The following is a 15,193-nucleotide window of genomic DNA, read 5'->3' as shown; positions in this document are numbered from 1 at the left end:
GATTTGTAGTTTGGGGAGCCATTAAACCCTTGCCTGTAATGAAGGTCAACCAACCAGCTCTCATGATGGTAAAAGCAGCCACAGGTCAGTAACATTTTAACCTGTCATGTGTTGTTCAGAATAATCTTGATTAAAGTAGAGATTTCCCTTTAAAGACATGTTTCATGCTTTGCTCTGAAAATCTAGCATATAACGATCGCCACAGTTTATTTTTGTCAAGTAAAAACAAGCAAATTTGAATGCAGTCAAATATATGTACAATGTAAGTGAACTTAAATTTCACCAAAGGAAAAATGATACAAGACCCCCATGACCCTAGACACTCAGCCTTTCTGTGTGGCAGCTTTATCATTTGTGATTTGTATTAGGAATATAGGCATTTGTGTCACATTATCAACTAATGATGATAAGGGCCTTACAGTGGGTCCTGCAATATTATCTAGTCTTGAAACTTTTTTTGTAGAAAATTCAGTTTTAAGGCCTTAAATATTTCAGTTGATATTTTGTGTCTATTTGTTTTTAATCACTAATACTGGTAACAGTGTACATAAATTGGCGCCCAGCGATCCCGTTAATTCAGGCATGGGTGTAGATGGGGTAAACTAGGCCAAACCTAAACAGCAAATCACTTTTATTTTGTAAAATAAACTCCTTCCGACAACTTCCTTCCCCGTGTCACGTGACCCCGTCTTCTCCTAGATACGAGAAAGCGTCTCTATGTGGTCGGCACGGAGATAGATGGGTTAGTTAAAAGACAGTTTTTAAACCTCCCCACGCAGTTAGGACAACTTACTGTCATGGCAGTCTGTGGGAAACGCTTCTCAGTTGTCTGGACAACTACTCTATCAAGTTTTAACATTTGTCCGTCCACGTTTTGTTGTTACTAATGCATTGGTCTATCTTGGAATGAGAGATAAAGATTAGTTAGCATGCTAGTGAATTAGCCATTCAACCACAGCATCACACAGTGACCACGCCTGCCCGTGGACAGGTAAGAAATATACTTCCACCTCTCTACAGGAGTGAATCCGCTACGAGTCATCCAACCTTTTTTTCATTATTAGTAATTGCGGTTAAAGTCCCTTAGTTTAGTGACATAATGGCTGCCAGCACAGTTCATTCGCAGGTGTTTTTCGAGACTAATTATTTGTGACAGCAATGCGGCTCTAATAGGATTTGAGCCTTCTCCTTCCTGTCGCTTTTTTGAGGAGTAGCCAGGACAACGATGGAGGAGCTTTAATGCACCTTTCTTCTTTGATCTCACTTTGTGCTAGTCAGTTTAAAGTAGGTTATTTTGTACATTGAATTTAAGTTGCATGTGTGATATATGTAGGTGAGCCTTAAGTAGTATACCGAGTTTAATTGTCAGCAAATGAAATAATAATCAGAACATCAGGCACTAACATAACCAAAATACAGTTCCAGAATTTACCAGACTACAAACAAGGTAATCTTACTCTCTCAAGCTAAAACATTTTTTAAATTGAACTGAATTTGTAGGGTTACAGTAAGGCTTGAGCCATTGCCCCTAATCATCACCAATTATAAAAGAGATGGATAGATATTTAGCTGCTATGGAGTCCATTCAGCCATAAATTGTGTTATATTTTGGTTCAATTTCTTTTTCTGTGTCTGTGTATCACTGTGGCCACAGGCTCCTAGGCAGGCATGGGGAAACTACAGAGCAAGTTTCGCAAGAGGTCTGAGCTCTACAGGTGACACATTTGTACTGCTGAAACACCTTTTGTGTCCTTGTTTGTACTACATACTAAATATGACTTGGATGGCAGTATACAGTATAGTCCAGTTAAAGTACTATGAAAGATGGCAACATGTATACTACCATATTTAAGGTACAAATCAGTTAATTTCACCAGCATGGATACCGAAGAAAAGAAAAGGTTCAACAGGAGCATTTCTTAGATATCTAGTACAAGAAATATGCCTGAAAATGTTTCTGTTGTGTATTTTATCCTACTATTGGTCCTTTCTTTGCAGGTTATCTCAAGGGGAGAAAGCAGATAATACCTTTGACAGTCAGGTAGTGCAGTATGAACCTGCCCATAAAGGATCCATCAACAGTGTCACAAATCTCAGCCCAGACCTGTGTGTTTCTGGTGGGAGTGACCAGGTAAATTAACACATGTATTATAGTACATTAATCCAAATTAGTAGACTTTTAATCATAGTCTTGATTATTCACTGACTTTTAGAAAGTGTCAAATGGCAGAATCAATATTGCAGTAGTTTAAAAAACTACAGTAAAATACCTAGTAGACTGTTACTGTAAAATTTACACTTTTATTTAGACACGTATGTTAGGTCATGTTAGACAAGAAAACCCCTGAGAGATTGAATTAAACTCTATATATTTTGTACATGAATCCTTAAACATGTAGTGATTAGTGTGTGCATACATGTATGTGTGCATATGTGTGTGCATGTGGGTCTGTCCTCTTAGGCTGTGGTGGTGTATGACTGGAAACAAGGGCAGGTGTGTCAGTCCTTCCAGGGTCACAACCGAGAAATAACCAAGGTAATATCAATACTGTGTGTGCACAGTGATAAGGTGTGATGTTGTTCAGGGCTGTCACACACTTTATGGGTCCTCTAGTCTCATCTCCTCTTAATTCTGCCTCCATCTATCTGCCAGGTGGTGTGTTTTCCAGGCAGTACTTGGATCTTTAGTGCATCACGGGACAAGACTGTTCTGATGTGGGACTTGAACCAGGGGGATGAACCTATTCAGGAATTTTGCGGCCATGAGTTGGTGGTTAATGGACTAGCTGTCAGCCCTGGTACACACACTGAATAGTATGGAGAAAATAATGTAACTGTTAAACATTGTTTCACTAAAGTCACTAAACTTCGAGTCTCAAGTACCTAGTGAGTCAGAGTGCAGTCCGAGTCACCAAAGAATAGTATGCAAGCAGTGACAAATCTTTTATTAATCAATTTTGAATAGAGTATTTATATATTATCTCAGCTTTTATAATTACTAAGAAAGCTAGTGCCACACCTGGAGTTACAAATTTCATCAGAACTGCTTTGTTGGAAGTAAGAATGTTTGTTTCAGTTGTAAGATATGATGTAGTAATTTTATGCACACTAACATCTATTTCAGATTACTGATCTGCCCTGAACATATGGATGTTTTTATTGCTGTGTTGTAGATGGGAGAAAGCTGTGCACTGGTTCCCGTGACAACTGGATGTGCCTGTGGGATATAGAATCTGCAAAATGTGAACAGAGACACAATATATCAAGAAACCTGGTGAGAATAATAAAATGTGCTTTTGTGTGCACACATCTTTGTGCGAAGATTAGTTTCAAGCATGCTGACTTGCCTCAGGTGTGTATCTGAGCGTGTAAGGAAAAGAAATTAATAAGCCATTCAGTCTGACTTTTTCTTCTAGAGTTCATTCCCTGCAGTGTTTAAACATTTCCACTTTCTCCTCTATCCAGGTGACTCACGTGTGTTGGGTGCCAGGCAGCTCCTCTATAGTCCAGACATCAGAGGATAAGACCATAAGGTAGAGAAAGATTTCCTGCTGCATCCAGGCCATAAATTTCACAATTTGAAGGACAAGGCCATTTGGCCTTTGATTTCATACATTTTCAGTCGAGTGCACAAAGGTCACTTGACTGAGCACTAATGACATGACATGACATGACATGACATGATATGTGTGTGTATGTAGCTTATGTATACAGCCTGAGCAGTAAAGTTACAAACTAGAGTGCAGATGCTTGTTGAATGGTTAAAGGGAAATATGCATAGATGGTATAGTAACTGTGTACCTTTATTAGAATTTGGATAGTAAGTGGTGTTATCTGTGCACATTTACACTCTAAGGTAAACTGACCTCTTGTTGCTCTCTGCTGATGATCACTGGTTGAAAGAATCAAGATATATTAATGAGAAAACAAAGGAAAAGATGTCTAATTTACTTTAATTACTCTAAGTGGTACAATAATTACATTCTTCTGGCATTATGATGACAGAATCACTTCTAGCACGGTGAAAACAAATGCATAATGGCTGCCTATTAAGGTTTTCACTAGGTTGTCATTATTGACAATATTAGTGCTTATTTAGCATATGCATTATGTCAAATAGCAGAGAACACAGTACATTTCAACACTTCATGTAACGTTTTACAGCCTCTGAGTTTCCTTACAGCTTATAGACAGAGCCAAATATCACATCCTTCGATCTGCTTATCCAGTAAAACTAAGGAAACCTTATTCTAGCACCGCTAGCTTGATTGATGCACACTCTGAGCTAAAAATAGTGCATAGATGTAGCGAACATAAGGCACAGAAGTTCATCAACAGCTCATAAAAATGTTGATGTTACCAAGCAGTGTTATAGAGTGAATAACCTTAAATTCGACATCATATTATGCCAGTTTATATGAACCATGGGATTTTATGAGGAGCGCTCCCGGGTGAACAGCTTTATTAAGCATTGTTCTCCTTAATACATCCATAAACACACACCTACGTGAGTGACTGAACATGAACGATCATTTACAGAAATTGCTCCTCAGATCTGATGAGGGCACACCGGCCACTGTGGCCGTGCTACTCTGACAGTTGTACAGAGCATCGCAGCCAGATGCCAGGGCAGTGACGACCATGGCCACACGGCCTTAGTGAAATTTATACTTTGGCTGCATCTATATTTATTGTAGATGCACATGTGCCATGTTCAGCATAGCAAGAAAACTGCAATTCAATAGAAATCAACTTTGTTTGAATTTGGTAATGTGAAATATGCTGACAAATATATAGAAATTGGAGGTGTGGATTGTGATACTAGTCTATATGCTACAATTATAAGGGATATTTCTCATTTAGTAACAATGCAGGGTCACTAGCAGGGACCTGTCCTCACTAAGTTTGAATGTGGTGAAGGGAAGAATGTATGCTTATGTACTTTGTGGTTTTGGGGAATGCTTAGGAGGTCTGCGCCTCTCTCCTCAGGCATTGGCAGACCCCTAGCATGAACAGGGAGAAATGAAGTTGGTTAATGTAGATGGATAAGGGAGGGAAAGCTTGGGTGCGTAATGAACAGCGGAAGCAGAAGTATGTAGGGAAGGGGAGTTTAAATAGTGTGGAAAAGGAAGGGGCGTAGTTCGGGTAAGGTTCCGCTCCCGAACTTCAGATAATTACTATCTCCACTGTGTAAAAAGCCACACTGAGACTGAGAGCTTAATGTGAGTCCAAAGCTGCCAACTAGTATGTTAACAGTGTAGAGTAGATAGTCTGCCCCATCTTTCCTATTTCTTGTTGCTTGGAGAGTGGCAGTACCAGGTATGTGTTCAATGGTGAGTTCCCATTTGGCTATAACATTTGGACAGGGAAATTGCCACATTTGGTTTTTGTCACAGTCCCTGTTTGGTGAACTGCCCCCATCTCGAAATTATTGATAAAATAAAAAAAAGCTTAGTTTAGTTTGTTTATATTTCTTCTGTGCGCATACCCTGTTACTGCTCAGTGATTTCCTGCTGTCAGCCAAATAAGGTCAACCAAAACATGAGCTGCACCTAGCCAGTTAGAATGCCAGAGGTAGTGTTAAGTCTTATGATTGTGCCTAAGCTCCCTCATAAAAACAGTGCAGTCTGATTACTGTTTACAGGTCATGTGAGCAAGAGGTTGCACTTAGCCAGCACCACTCTGAAGCTTTGATTCCAGACTTCATGCATCCATGTGTTAGGAAGAAATTGTGCTGACCCGTTTGTAATGAGGCAAATAAGATATTTATAGAGTTGGTTTTTTGTACATGTAAATCTGGTGATGGTATTATGAGTACATGTTGCATTTATTACTGAGATGATATTTAGGTCATTCATCGTGCTATGTCAAAATAAATACACTTGGGTATATTTAGTTTATCCTCTACTAGGTGTACAAACCACCTGTTGAGAAGGAGAAGGGCCCAAGGACAAGTTACGAACAGCTGTGGCGTTGACATGACTGAACCTTTTTTTCGAAAAGAGATGCAATCAATACCAACTTTTACACAACCCTCTGCAACTATATATAATATGTGGATGTGTACAGGGTGTGGGACAGCCGTACATGGCAGGTGATCAATACTTTTCCAGCCAAGCAGTACATCCAGACCCACTGTGATGTCTCTCCAAATGGAAACTACTTGGTGTCCAGCAGCAACGGCTTTGCAGGGCAGGGCTGTGAAGCCACGGTGAGGCCATTGCAGGTGTTTCTATAGTCCTTAGCTGCACAGTGATCGATATAAAATTAGTGCATATAGTAGAGGCTGTCAGTAGGTTACCCATTGTCTGAGGTTGATTAAATGGATTCTAGACAAATTACAAATTGTTTCCTGGCTGTGTCAGTGTGAAATCATGCACTGATTGAAGCAGGAAGGCCGGTGGCTATTCAGTCAATACCAGTTTTTTTTTCTCTCTCAAACAAAACAACAATTAGATGTTACCCTTGCACCGATGGTCTCTGAATGTTCCCCTTGTGGACATAGGCCAGTTTCCTGTCTAATCTGTATCTTCTGACAGTAGCAAGAGACAAGACACAAATATGGAGAAGTTAATCTGGTCCAAAAGCACCTATTTGAGTAACTACCAATAGTTTGGCAGTACAGTTCAGTCTAGTGAAGAGCATGTATAGATATTGTTGAAACTTGTGACATTATCATTTGTTCTCAGTGGAGTTGTGTCTTCTTATTAGCTTTGGGACCTGCGTCAACCTGGCTGTAAGGTTATGGAATACAGAGGCCATCTCCAAACCACAGCCTGTTGCATGTTTCTGCCTACACCTCCTGGTGGTACAGCTCGGGTAGCAACATCCTCCCATGACAGCTCCATCAGAATCTGGGACCAGAACACAGCAGGTAACGCCGCCACTCATGGATGAAAACATTTAAACACAGAATGACAAATGTAAACATATATACGGACACAGGTACAGACGCTGTTTGGGTGCTTGGTCTTTTTGCACTAGCTGTTCTCCAACTTTCTCTTCTGCCATTTTCTGTTCAGTGTGTTTAGGGACATTGTTTCTGGATGGTGCTGGTCCACTGGTTTCTATGGCGCCAAGTGACTCCACTAATTTGCTGTGTGCTAGCTTTAACACTGGCCTCCACCACATCCAGGTGGCTCAGGGATCAAATCAGGCTCCTGGCTCTGGGGCAGGTTTACGTGGTACAGGCGGCCTGGACGTGAAAGCTGTGGCATGTTTCTGACAGCAAAGAGGAGCCTGGTCTGACTCGTAAACCTGACGTGTGAACAGTCATTGACTCGGTGATAGTATCACTGGATGTAGACGTTATGTTTTTACAATTTGGCGTATTTCTATAAACATTTTTGCTGTATTACACTGCCATGTGGTGAAGAATGAGAGATTAAGTCAGTGAGAAAAGAAGGGGATGATAATGGAGGATGCAACTTTTGTCCAGCAGAGCCATCTGGATGACCAGAGCGTTGCCTTCTTGGACCAAGATGAAAGAACTGGGTTTCACTCGGTTTACACACTACTTGATGAGGTGCTTTGTGTGCATGTTGTATTGCTTTTATTGGTGTTCAGAATACAGATTCAGAGGACATCTTAATACAACAGGGGTGATGATGAATATTTGGAAGCACTTTTAGAGCTGGAAAATCACCTATTTGGTCAGGACTCTTTCCGAGTCAGAGAATTACAAGCCAAATAGAAGTTCATACTTCATTTATATGTCATTTTTCTCTAGGTAAAATGTAGTAGGTGCAGTCAGATGCAGTCCTTTTTGTCAAACACTCTGTGGGGAAATTGATTTTACTATCAAAACAGACTAATTATGTACATATATGTTGATAGTTGAGTAGTTAATTCTGTAGCTTTACCTACTTAGACCAAATGGATATCTGAGACACATAATTAGCCTGTTTTGATTTTCCTATCAAAACAGATTATGTACATATATGTTGATAGATGAGTAATTAATTCTGTAGCTTTACCTACTTAGACCAAATGAATATCTGTGACACAGAACTGTATAAACATGCTTTGTTTTCAGGTAGATTTCAGTGGATAAAGGTTTTTAAACTGAAGTCACTGATAGCTTCTGCTTGGTGCTGAGATATACATATAATATATAAAATCAGTCAACAGTTTGGACACACCTTCCCATTCAATTCATTGGGCAAGTGTGTCCAAACATTTGACTGATAATGTATTTGAATTTGAAAATTACTGTGAAAAATACCAGAGTAATTTTCTTGTTGATGAAAGTGGATTCCAAGGTGGAATAAAAACATTGCAAATGCAACATAGAGCTGCCCAGTGACCTCTCAACATAAAACATGCTTCCAGTTAAGATACCGTTTGATCAAGATTGATTGAGGTTTTAGGAGTTTTGAGATAGTCTACACTTTGATTTGAAATGTCAGTTTTATACAGAGTACTCCTTTGTTTCACCACCTTAAAAATTGCAATACAGAACATACCTTTTGTTTGTAGTGAAGTCAAAGATGATTACTACTGTATATCATCCAATTCAATTTTAGAGGATTAGCTTCAACTAGAGGAATAATACTGTATCTGGTGATATGCCAGCTTGGACTGTATTTAATGTCATATATTTCTTCTTTATCCCATTCGTTTGAGTACTAAAGGTGAATATAAAATCATTCATGGTATACCAGCTTGCACTGTGTGAGATGTACTGTATCTCAGTACAACAGTACGCACATTGCGCCTACTGTGAGGGGAAAAAAGGCAAAAGCATTAGCAATTAAAAAAAAAAAAAGATATTTTTTCTAGCAAATAACAATGTCCAATTGTGATGTTGCATTAAGTTTACACTGTAAATCTGATGCATAACATACAAGCAAATATTTTCCAGCCATTGACTGGTTTTCACTGGAACCAGTTGGGTTTAACTATTTTTCTCAGGGGTACCATGACAATTTGTTTAAAGAATGGACTTCCCCTGCACAGGCTTTTCCCAACTCTTCCTATAATTCACTGTAACAACAATGCTATTTCCTGCTGTGTTAACCATGACAGAACTTTGGGTGGTTGTTTTGAGCACACTGTCTTACATTATGAGAATCAGCTAATGTATATGCCTAATTCATGTGTGCAGAAAGGAAAACAAGACTGGTGCCACAACTGATACTCATTTGAACTTTTTCTTTGTCAAGTCCAACTGGAAATGAGCAACTATATTTCCAAACCACAGTGGGCTTTTTATAACCACCAAAGGCTCATCGGTGCCACCTAGTGCCAGATATGTTCTTAGTACTGTAGAAAGTTACAACTAGATACTATGAGAACTGCAAAACACAATAAAGCCTAATGGACATTTCATGAGAGAAAAGACACTTCTGGTGGATTCCTGAGCGTGGTATACGTTTATATAGGATGATATCATGTTTGACTTGTTTTTACACATTACAAAATTCTAAAGTTAAAAATACATGTGTAGGAAGACCAAATCAGCATGAAATTATTTATGAATCAGAGCAGACTACCAGTCATTCTGTGCTAATTTATTCAAATCTGGACCTCAATTTCACTCTGACACACACACATAAAAACCCAAAATGAAACAAACAAAAAAAATCCATCAACATGGTTTCATAAAGATTCAAAGCAGAGATCAGCAGGCAGCCAATAGTTGGTGGTTGCCACATCGCTGAAGAAATATCCAGCTAAAAAAAAAAAAACAATGTTAATTGAAATAAAAAAAACAAACAAAACTATAGCATCTACAGAACATTCAACAGTTAAAATACATTGGCACAGGATGTTTTAAAAGGCAGGCTACATGGAATAACAGGAATATTGTATACAGTACACTACATTAGCCAAATTCATTCAGAAGACACTTAACATAAATATAATCTGAACGTAACATTCAATCTAGTGGTGAGAGACAGTCATCTTTAAGCAGTTCAATGGTAACGTGGAAGATGGGCGTGTCTACTGCTAGTGCAACGTAAAGTATAGAGTCTTCTCTGTACTTTGCCTTGGGAGTGTTTTCAGGCTGATTTGTCTCAGAAACTGACATTTTTGTTGTGCTAGAAATAATGTATGTTCCTGACCCCCCGAAAAGTTTTCAATGTCTACAACACCCCTCCAAATCTTGAATCTTTTAAAACTCTCAACCAAAAATCTGTTTGAATGAATGATACAATAATGATAGAGAGATCGACCACGTAATATCACCTGACTCCAACTTCCATTAGTGCTATGTTCTATTGGAAAACTTGATAAACCATCCTTCAATAACATACCTAATCATTACTCTTCACTTAACATCTACTGTACATAAATCACACATGCCATTAGTTTACATACACAGCTCACTGGCTAGACTGTTAGGGTAAACACACTACAAGACACCGGGATCAAACCCTTCCTTTAAATCAGCTTCACGTCTTTATGTATTTTAACATGTACATAAGATAAATAGCATGGCTGTGATGATGGAATGCAAAAAAAAAAAACTCACAGGGTTTGTGTCAAGCTTAGTCTTGTAATGTGAGACTGTGTAATCATTTGGTCTACACAGTAATCAGTGCAAATGAAAACTGTAATGGTACAAGGAAAAAAAAACAACACATCATATGCGAGATCTCTGATATTATTCACCTCTGGCTGATTCATCACATCACATTGTGAGAAGTGTTCTCTACATAAGCAGTCAACATGAATATACTGTAAAAACATAGCATGCAAGAATATCCCAGATTCTTATGTGGGCTACCTGCTGTGGCTTTACTGCAGGGGAAAAACTAAAAACTGGGCTTGTCTGGGCAAAATGGGAACTCTCCAATAAACTATGATTAGTTAAACTTTAATTCCAAGATCATGTCAAAAGGCAAGACAATGGGCCTAATGAGAATCTGAACTCAGCTACTGTACTAAACACATGACAAACCACATGTACTGTATTTACTAGAATAATTAGAATAAGCAGGGAAATAGGCAGGGTTCTATTTTGGTGATAGAACACTTTTCCCCTCTGAAGAGCAAAGGTAACACTGCACCCTTTACACCCTTACCTGGCTGTCAAGGAGTATAATAACTGGCTGGTTCTTGGATTTAGACAACGAATATATAAAAATACTACAAACAACAAACATAATACCACGGCAGGAATGTACAAAGAAACTGATCCCATGTATACCTGACAAAAAGCCTGATCCTAAACAATGAACTTGTATAAAGACAGAGCAGGCCACTGTGACATGGCTCAAACCACCCAAGTAATTTTTCTAGACCACTTTTGTGTATTTGCATTCACACATTTAAATGTTAAAAACTGTTTTCCAAATTAAAACTTTAGAACCACTAGCTTCAGTTCGAATCCATATAATAATTCCACAATAGTATAAAAATGATTGACCAGCTGGACTTAGACTCTGAATCAAAAGCTCCAATTTCAACATGGTGCAAAAACATGTTTTGTGAGGTACTGAGACAGATTTGAAAACCATATCTGAAAAACTAGTAGTGACTTAAAAATACTAATACATGATTTTAATATACTTGACATATTGTTTCCAAATTTGATACATGCGTTAGTCGAGTCCCTGAGATGTTGCTGCCTTCTTTGTCCTTGTCTGATGGTCACCTCTTAATACAATGCATTTTCAGTTCACAGGTCTTACATACACACACAAATGCTTCTGTGCACACATTCAAGTAGGTCTCCCATTGGGGGCATTAGCTCATGCACCCATACACACACACATTCACACAAGAAAAAGAGGTCCCAGTGTCAGACTACTGTGTTGCCACTATGGAATGGACAGTGATGAAAAGTAGTTCTACATCATTTTAACATTTTGGATGGAAATGGAATAAATAAATCTAAGGACAACTATCCAACAACTTGAAGATCTGTACATATTAGAAATACAATGTTTGTATCTGTCCCCTGCATCACACACCCTGCCTCTCTCTTACTTCAACAGCTTACCTTCTAAAAGGAGAAAATATTTCAGATGAACCTGTGTAAGAATAACACCCAGGTTATTCACAAGGAAAAAATAAATCACATGTTTTGCTTACTTGTTTAGCACAAACACTGATGATACTTATTCAACTTGGGAGTTTCTCAAAAGTAGCTGAGGTGTAGACTTTAGAAAACAGACATCTGATAACCTCCTCACAGATGTAGCAAAAACTTTCAAAGCCTTGAGACAAAAGTAAAAGAAAAACTGTTTGGTTGGTTTGCATAAGCTCCAGGTCAACTGCCCACACCTCTGAGGATTTTTAGGTACCTTGTGATTAAAATTAATTCATGCTATTAAAATGCTGTTTGCAAATTTGTCCCCTATCTGACGGTGAGAGTTACAAATACCCAGTAGTTGTGTTGCTGCTGATGTCATAGGAAACCTCATTCTGACAAATGCAGCCATTTCTGTGATCGCCCTCTCTCCCTCCTCACTGCCAACCTAAGTCTACTGCTCGCCGGTGTGTTCCAGGCTGTCAATAACACGGCTCAGCCTGATATTAAGCAGCCTGACCTGAGTGTCCAGGTGGTCAATTTTCTCTTCAAGCGAACCCGCGCCACCTCCCCGACGCCAGTACGCTCCTACAGGCCCTGTCATGAAATACACAGCCATGATGAAGCACAGTGGCAGCACTGCACGCTCAGGGTCACCTTCAAACTTCTGGAGGATGTAGAGACAGGACAGGGCGAAAAGAGTGACGCGTGCGAGCCAAAAGAAGCGGCCAAATACAGCATGCAACAGGTAGAAGAACCCCCCCAGGAACATGGAGAGGAACCAGTAGGCCAAGAGTACGGCGGCAATCAGGAGCAGTGCACGTGCTGGGGAGTTGGTGAGAGATGTGAAACTGAAGTACTGGCTAAGGTTTGAGGCTACAGAGGAAAGAGAATGACAGAGAGACAACAGCAAGTTAAAACAAAACAAAACAAAACAAAACATTTACATCCTGAGCCTAGAAGCATTTTATACGTTTATTTCAGTGCATTTTGAATGTCTTTTAAATATTCACAGTGTCTACCTCTTGCCAACTCCCTGACATTTCCAACAAAGAAATATTATATCTCTACATTCAAGTACTTACAGTCGATGCCCATCACATCCAGTAGATCTGACCAGATCTTCCAGATAGTGTCCAGGAAAGAGTCCACTCCATGGACAAACCGCTCTGTTGTTTTGGAGAAAAACTGTACAAGAAAAAAAAAAAAATTGTGAAAGACGTGTAAGACAGTTTAACCGTCTACTATCTACATATAGACCAAAGAATCTGACCCAGGAAAAAACCTGCCAATCAGAGGACATTGTGTGCAGGCACACAATCAGGGTCAATGAGCTCATTTTTATAGTACAACTGGTACAATGAGGTCAAGAGACTTGTCTTGATTTTTGTCTGTAGTACCCATTACTTGATCCTAGGGCACCTGCAAAAGAGACCCGATAATGTGCAAGAATTTTGCTTAAAAAAAACCTTGTAAATGTAAAAATGGCCCGTTTGGTATAAAAGAGGATCATCAACCAAAACATCAAGAGAACTACAGTTTTGTAACTTAACTCAATATACTCCTGAGATCAAGAAAAAAGCCCTTTGAACAATGTGGATGCAAATTAAGTCTAAAATTCAGTATCTCTCTGGCCCTATAAATGACCTATGTGGATATAAATCAATATATGCCGAGTTACATCTGTACTGATCATTTCAGTCTTTGACGACGGGTCTGGTTATGGCTCTCGTATGTAACTACAAATCACTATTTCTCTATTCATAACCTTTACTATAGTAGCCTGCCCTAACACACGTCACTTTAGTTTGAACTGGCGTCAACAAACAGGACATAGTGTTAGATTTCAAAATGCAGGAAGTACCACTGGACCAATGGGGGCGTGCATACTAATGTGTCGCCTTAGCAAAAACAGCTTCTGGATAATTTGGAAATTAGTCGACATGAAGAATCAGCTGTTATGGCCACATGCCATCTAAGCGGTGCCACGCTAACGTTAGCTACGCTCATTGACGGACTGAGTACAATGAATGAGAACTATTTACAGGCCGTTATTAAAGTAAAGCTGCACCTCAGTTTAGGTGTTTACGGTAACGGCACATCACCTGACATCGATTCAGGTGGATAAAACATGGGATAAAGGGTAGTTCCCCCCCTCTCCCCCCTCAAAATGGCATCCCTGAAGTTGACCAGGCCCGCTTGCTTCCTGCTCAGGCCACTAACTAAACCGCCTTGGCTGCTATTAGCCGCTGGAACAAAACGAGCTGTTATTTTGATAATACCAACCCCACACTGACCTTGTACAACCCTCTAATGTGGTCCTCTCCGAAAACATTGCTCAGTGTCTGGTAGATGCCATTAGCTGCCCTTCGGATGCTGTTCTGGTTGCTGGGTCTGCTCCTGCCCGCGTCGGCTGTGCACAGCAGAGACGCGGAAAGCACCAAGAAAAACGCAAGAAACCTGATTCCCTTCATGGCACTAAAGACCTAGAGTTGTTGAGCAGAGATGTGTATTAAATAATTCAATTAAACGCAGCTAGTTAGCTGCCTGAAGTGACAACTTGGGGGTGGAGGGGATAACGGGCTGTGATATTAACGATAGCCCGTGTTTGCTTCATCGACGCCTCGTAAATTCCTCTTCCCGTGACTTGAGTTGGCTTGTGGTGCTCCTGCAAAGGGTCGTGTGAGTACAACAGACATTCATTGTTGCTGCTTTATTTTGTTGTCCAAACGCCACTTTGCTACCCTATACTGCATTGCAAGAATGATATGAAAATGACTTCTTTGTGATACGTTAATTGCTTAATTGCCTTTATCCGTACCTTTTAACTAACTCAAATTATTGTCAGTCGAGTCGGTAATATCAATATTTATACTTATGAGTCTCTACTTTGGGGGTACTGTCAAAGCCATTTTCCATTACATTTGTTTTTGTTTTTCTCTATACTTTATTAAGGCATATGACAGTAGTTATACATAAGTAAATAGATCGGAAACAAGAGGACTATAACATAAAATAAAGAACATAAAAACAAGAACAACATCGAAGCAGACAATGTGAACATGAAACTTACAGGCCAGGGGGTGACTTAATGGGTTAAGTTAAGTAAAAACATTCAGGGAAGTACATATATTACAAATTTTGATAACTTTTTTTATTTTCGCTCTTCAGGATGGAAGAGAAATAATTTTTAATTTCGCATAACAGGGCAGG

At 39.4% G+C, this 15,193-nt stretch overlaps 3 protein-coding genes across 3 annotated transcripts in view; 2 read left to right on the top strand and 1 right to left on the bottom strand.

Moving 5' to 3' along the window:
- The first annotated feature begins 649 nt into the window (after positions 1–649).
- Positions 650–8,563, top strand: wdr31 (WD repeat domain 31). Its single transcript, XM_020602439.1, has 10 exons — positions 650–991; positions 1,655–1,715; positions 1,999–2,131; positions 2,462–2,536; positions 2,654–2,798; positions 3,174–3,274; positions 3,466–3,533; positions 6,070–6,211; positions 6,712–6,874; positions 7,023–8,563. Exons 2-10 carry the CDS (start codon positions 1,669–1,671, stop codon positions 7,223–7,225), a joined length of 1,077 nt encoding a protein of 358 aa, XP_020458095.1. The 5' UTR covers positions 650–991; positions 1,655–1,668; the 3' UTR covers positions 7,226–8,563.
- A 214-nt stretch (positions 8,564–8,777) lies between these two features.
- bri3bp (bri3 binding protein) lies at positions 8,778–14,603 on the bottom strand. Its single transcript, XM_020602441.1, has 3 exons — positions 14,278–14,603; positions 13,066–13,168; positions 8,778–12,856 (listed from the first exon to the last, which is right to left on the bottom strand). Exons 1-3 carry the CDS (start codon positions 14,452–14,454, stop codon positions 12,435–12,437), a joined length of 702 nt encoding a protein of 233 aa, XP_020458097.1. The 5' UTR covers positions 14,455–14,603; the 3' UTR covers positions 8,778–12,434.
- The window catches only part of stpg2 (sperm-tail PG-rich repeat containing 2), a 47,783-nt gene continuing 47,172 nt past the window's right edge, over positions 14,583–15,193 (top strand). Inside the window, exon 1 of the mRNA XM_020602437.1 lies at positions 14,583–14,662. The gene's annotated coding sequence lies outside the window, so the exon portion shown is untranslated. The remainder of the gene's footprint in view (positions 14,663–15,193) is intronic.

This window comes from Monopterus albus, unplaced genomic scaffold (genome assembly GCF_001952655.1).
Source record: "Monopterus albus unplaced genomic scaffold, M_albus_1.0 scaffold56.1, whole genome shotgun sequence".
In the NCBI taxonomy this organism is placed as follows: Eukaryota; Metazoa; Chordata; class Actinopteri; order Synbranchiformes; family Synbranchidae; genus Monopterus; species Monopterus albus.
Note: the sequence above shows the minus strand (reverse complement) of the source record. Positions and strands in the feature narration are given on the sequence as shown.

What these genes read in the sequence shown, in the direction of transcription:
- wdr31 (XM_020602439.1), top strand. Translation starts at nt 1,669, where the DNA reads ATGGGGAAACTACAGAGCAAGTTTCGCAAGAGGTCTGAGCTCTACAG. An exon ending in ACAACCGAGAAATAACCAAG is followed by an intron (nt 2,537 to 2,653) that starts GTAATATCAATA and finishes TCTATCTGCCAG; the next exon opens with GTGGTGTGTTTTCCAGGCAG. An exon ending in GGCAGGGCTGTGAAGCCACG is followed by an intron (nt 6,212 to 6,711) that starts GTGAGGCCATTG and finishes TCTTCTTATTAG; the next exon opens with CTTTGGGACCTGCGTCAACC.
- bri3bp (XM_020602441.1), bottom strand. Translation starts at nt 14,454, where the DNA reads ATGAAGGGAATCAGGTTTCTTGCGTTTTTCTTGGTGCTTTCCGCGTCT. An exon ending in ACATTAGAGGGTTGTACAAG is followed by an intron (nt 13,169 to 14,277) that starts GTCAGTGTGGGG and finishes TTTCTTGTACAG; the next exon opens with TTTTTCTCCAAAACAACAGA. An exon ending in GGATGTGATGGGCATCGACT is followed by an intron (nt 12,857 to 13,065) that starts GTAAGTACTTGA and finishes TTTCCTCTGTAG; the next exon opens with CCTCAAACCTTAGCCAGTAC.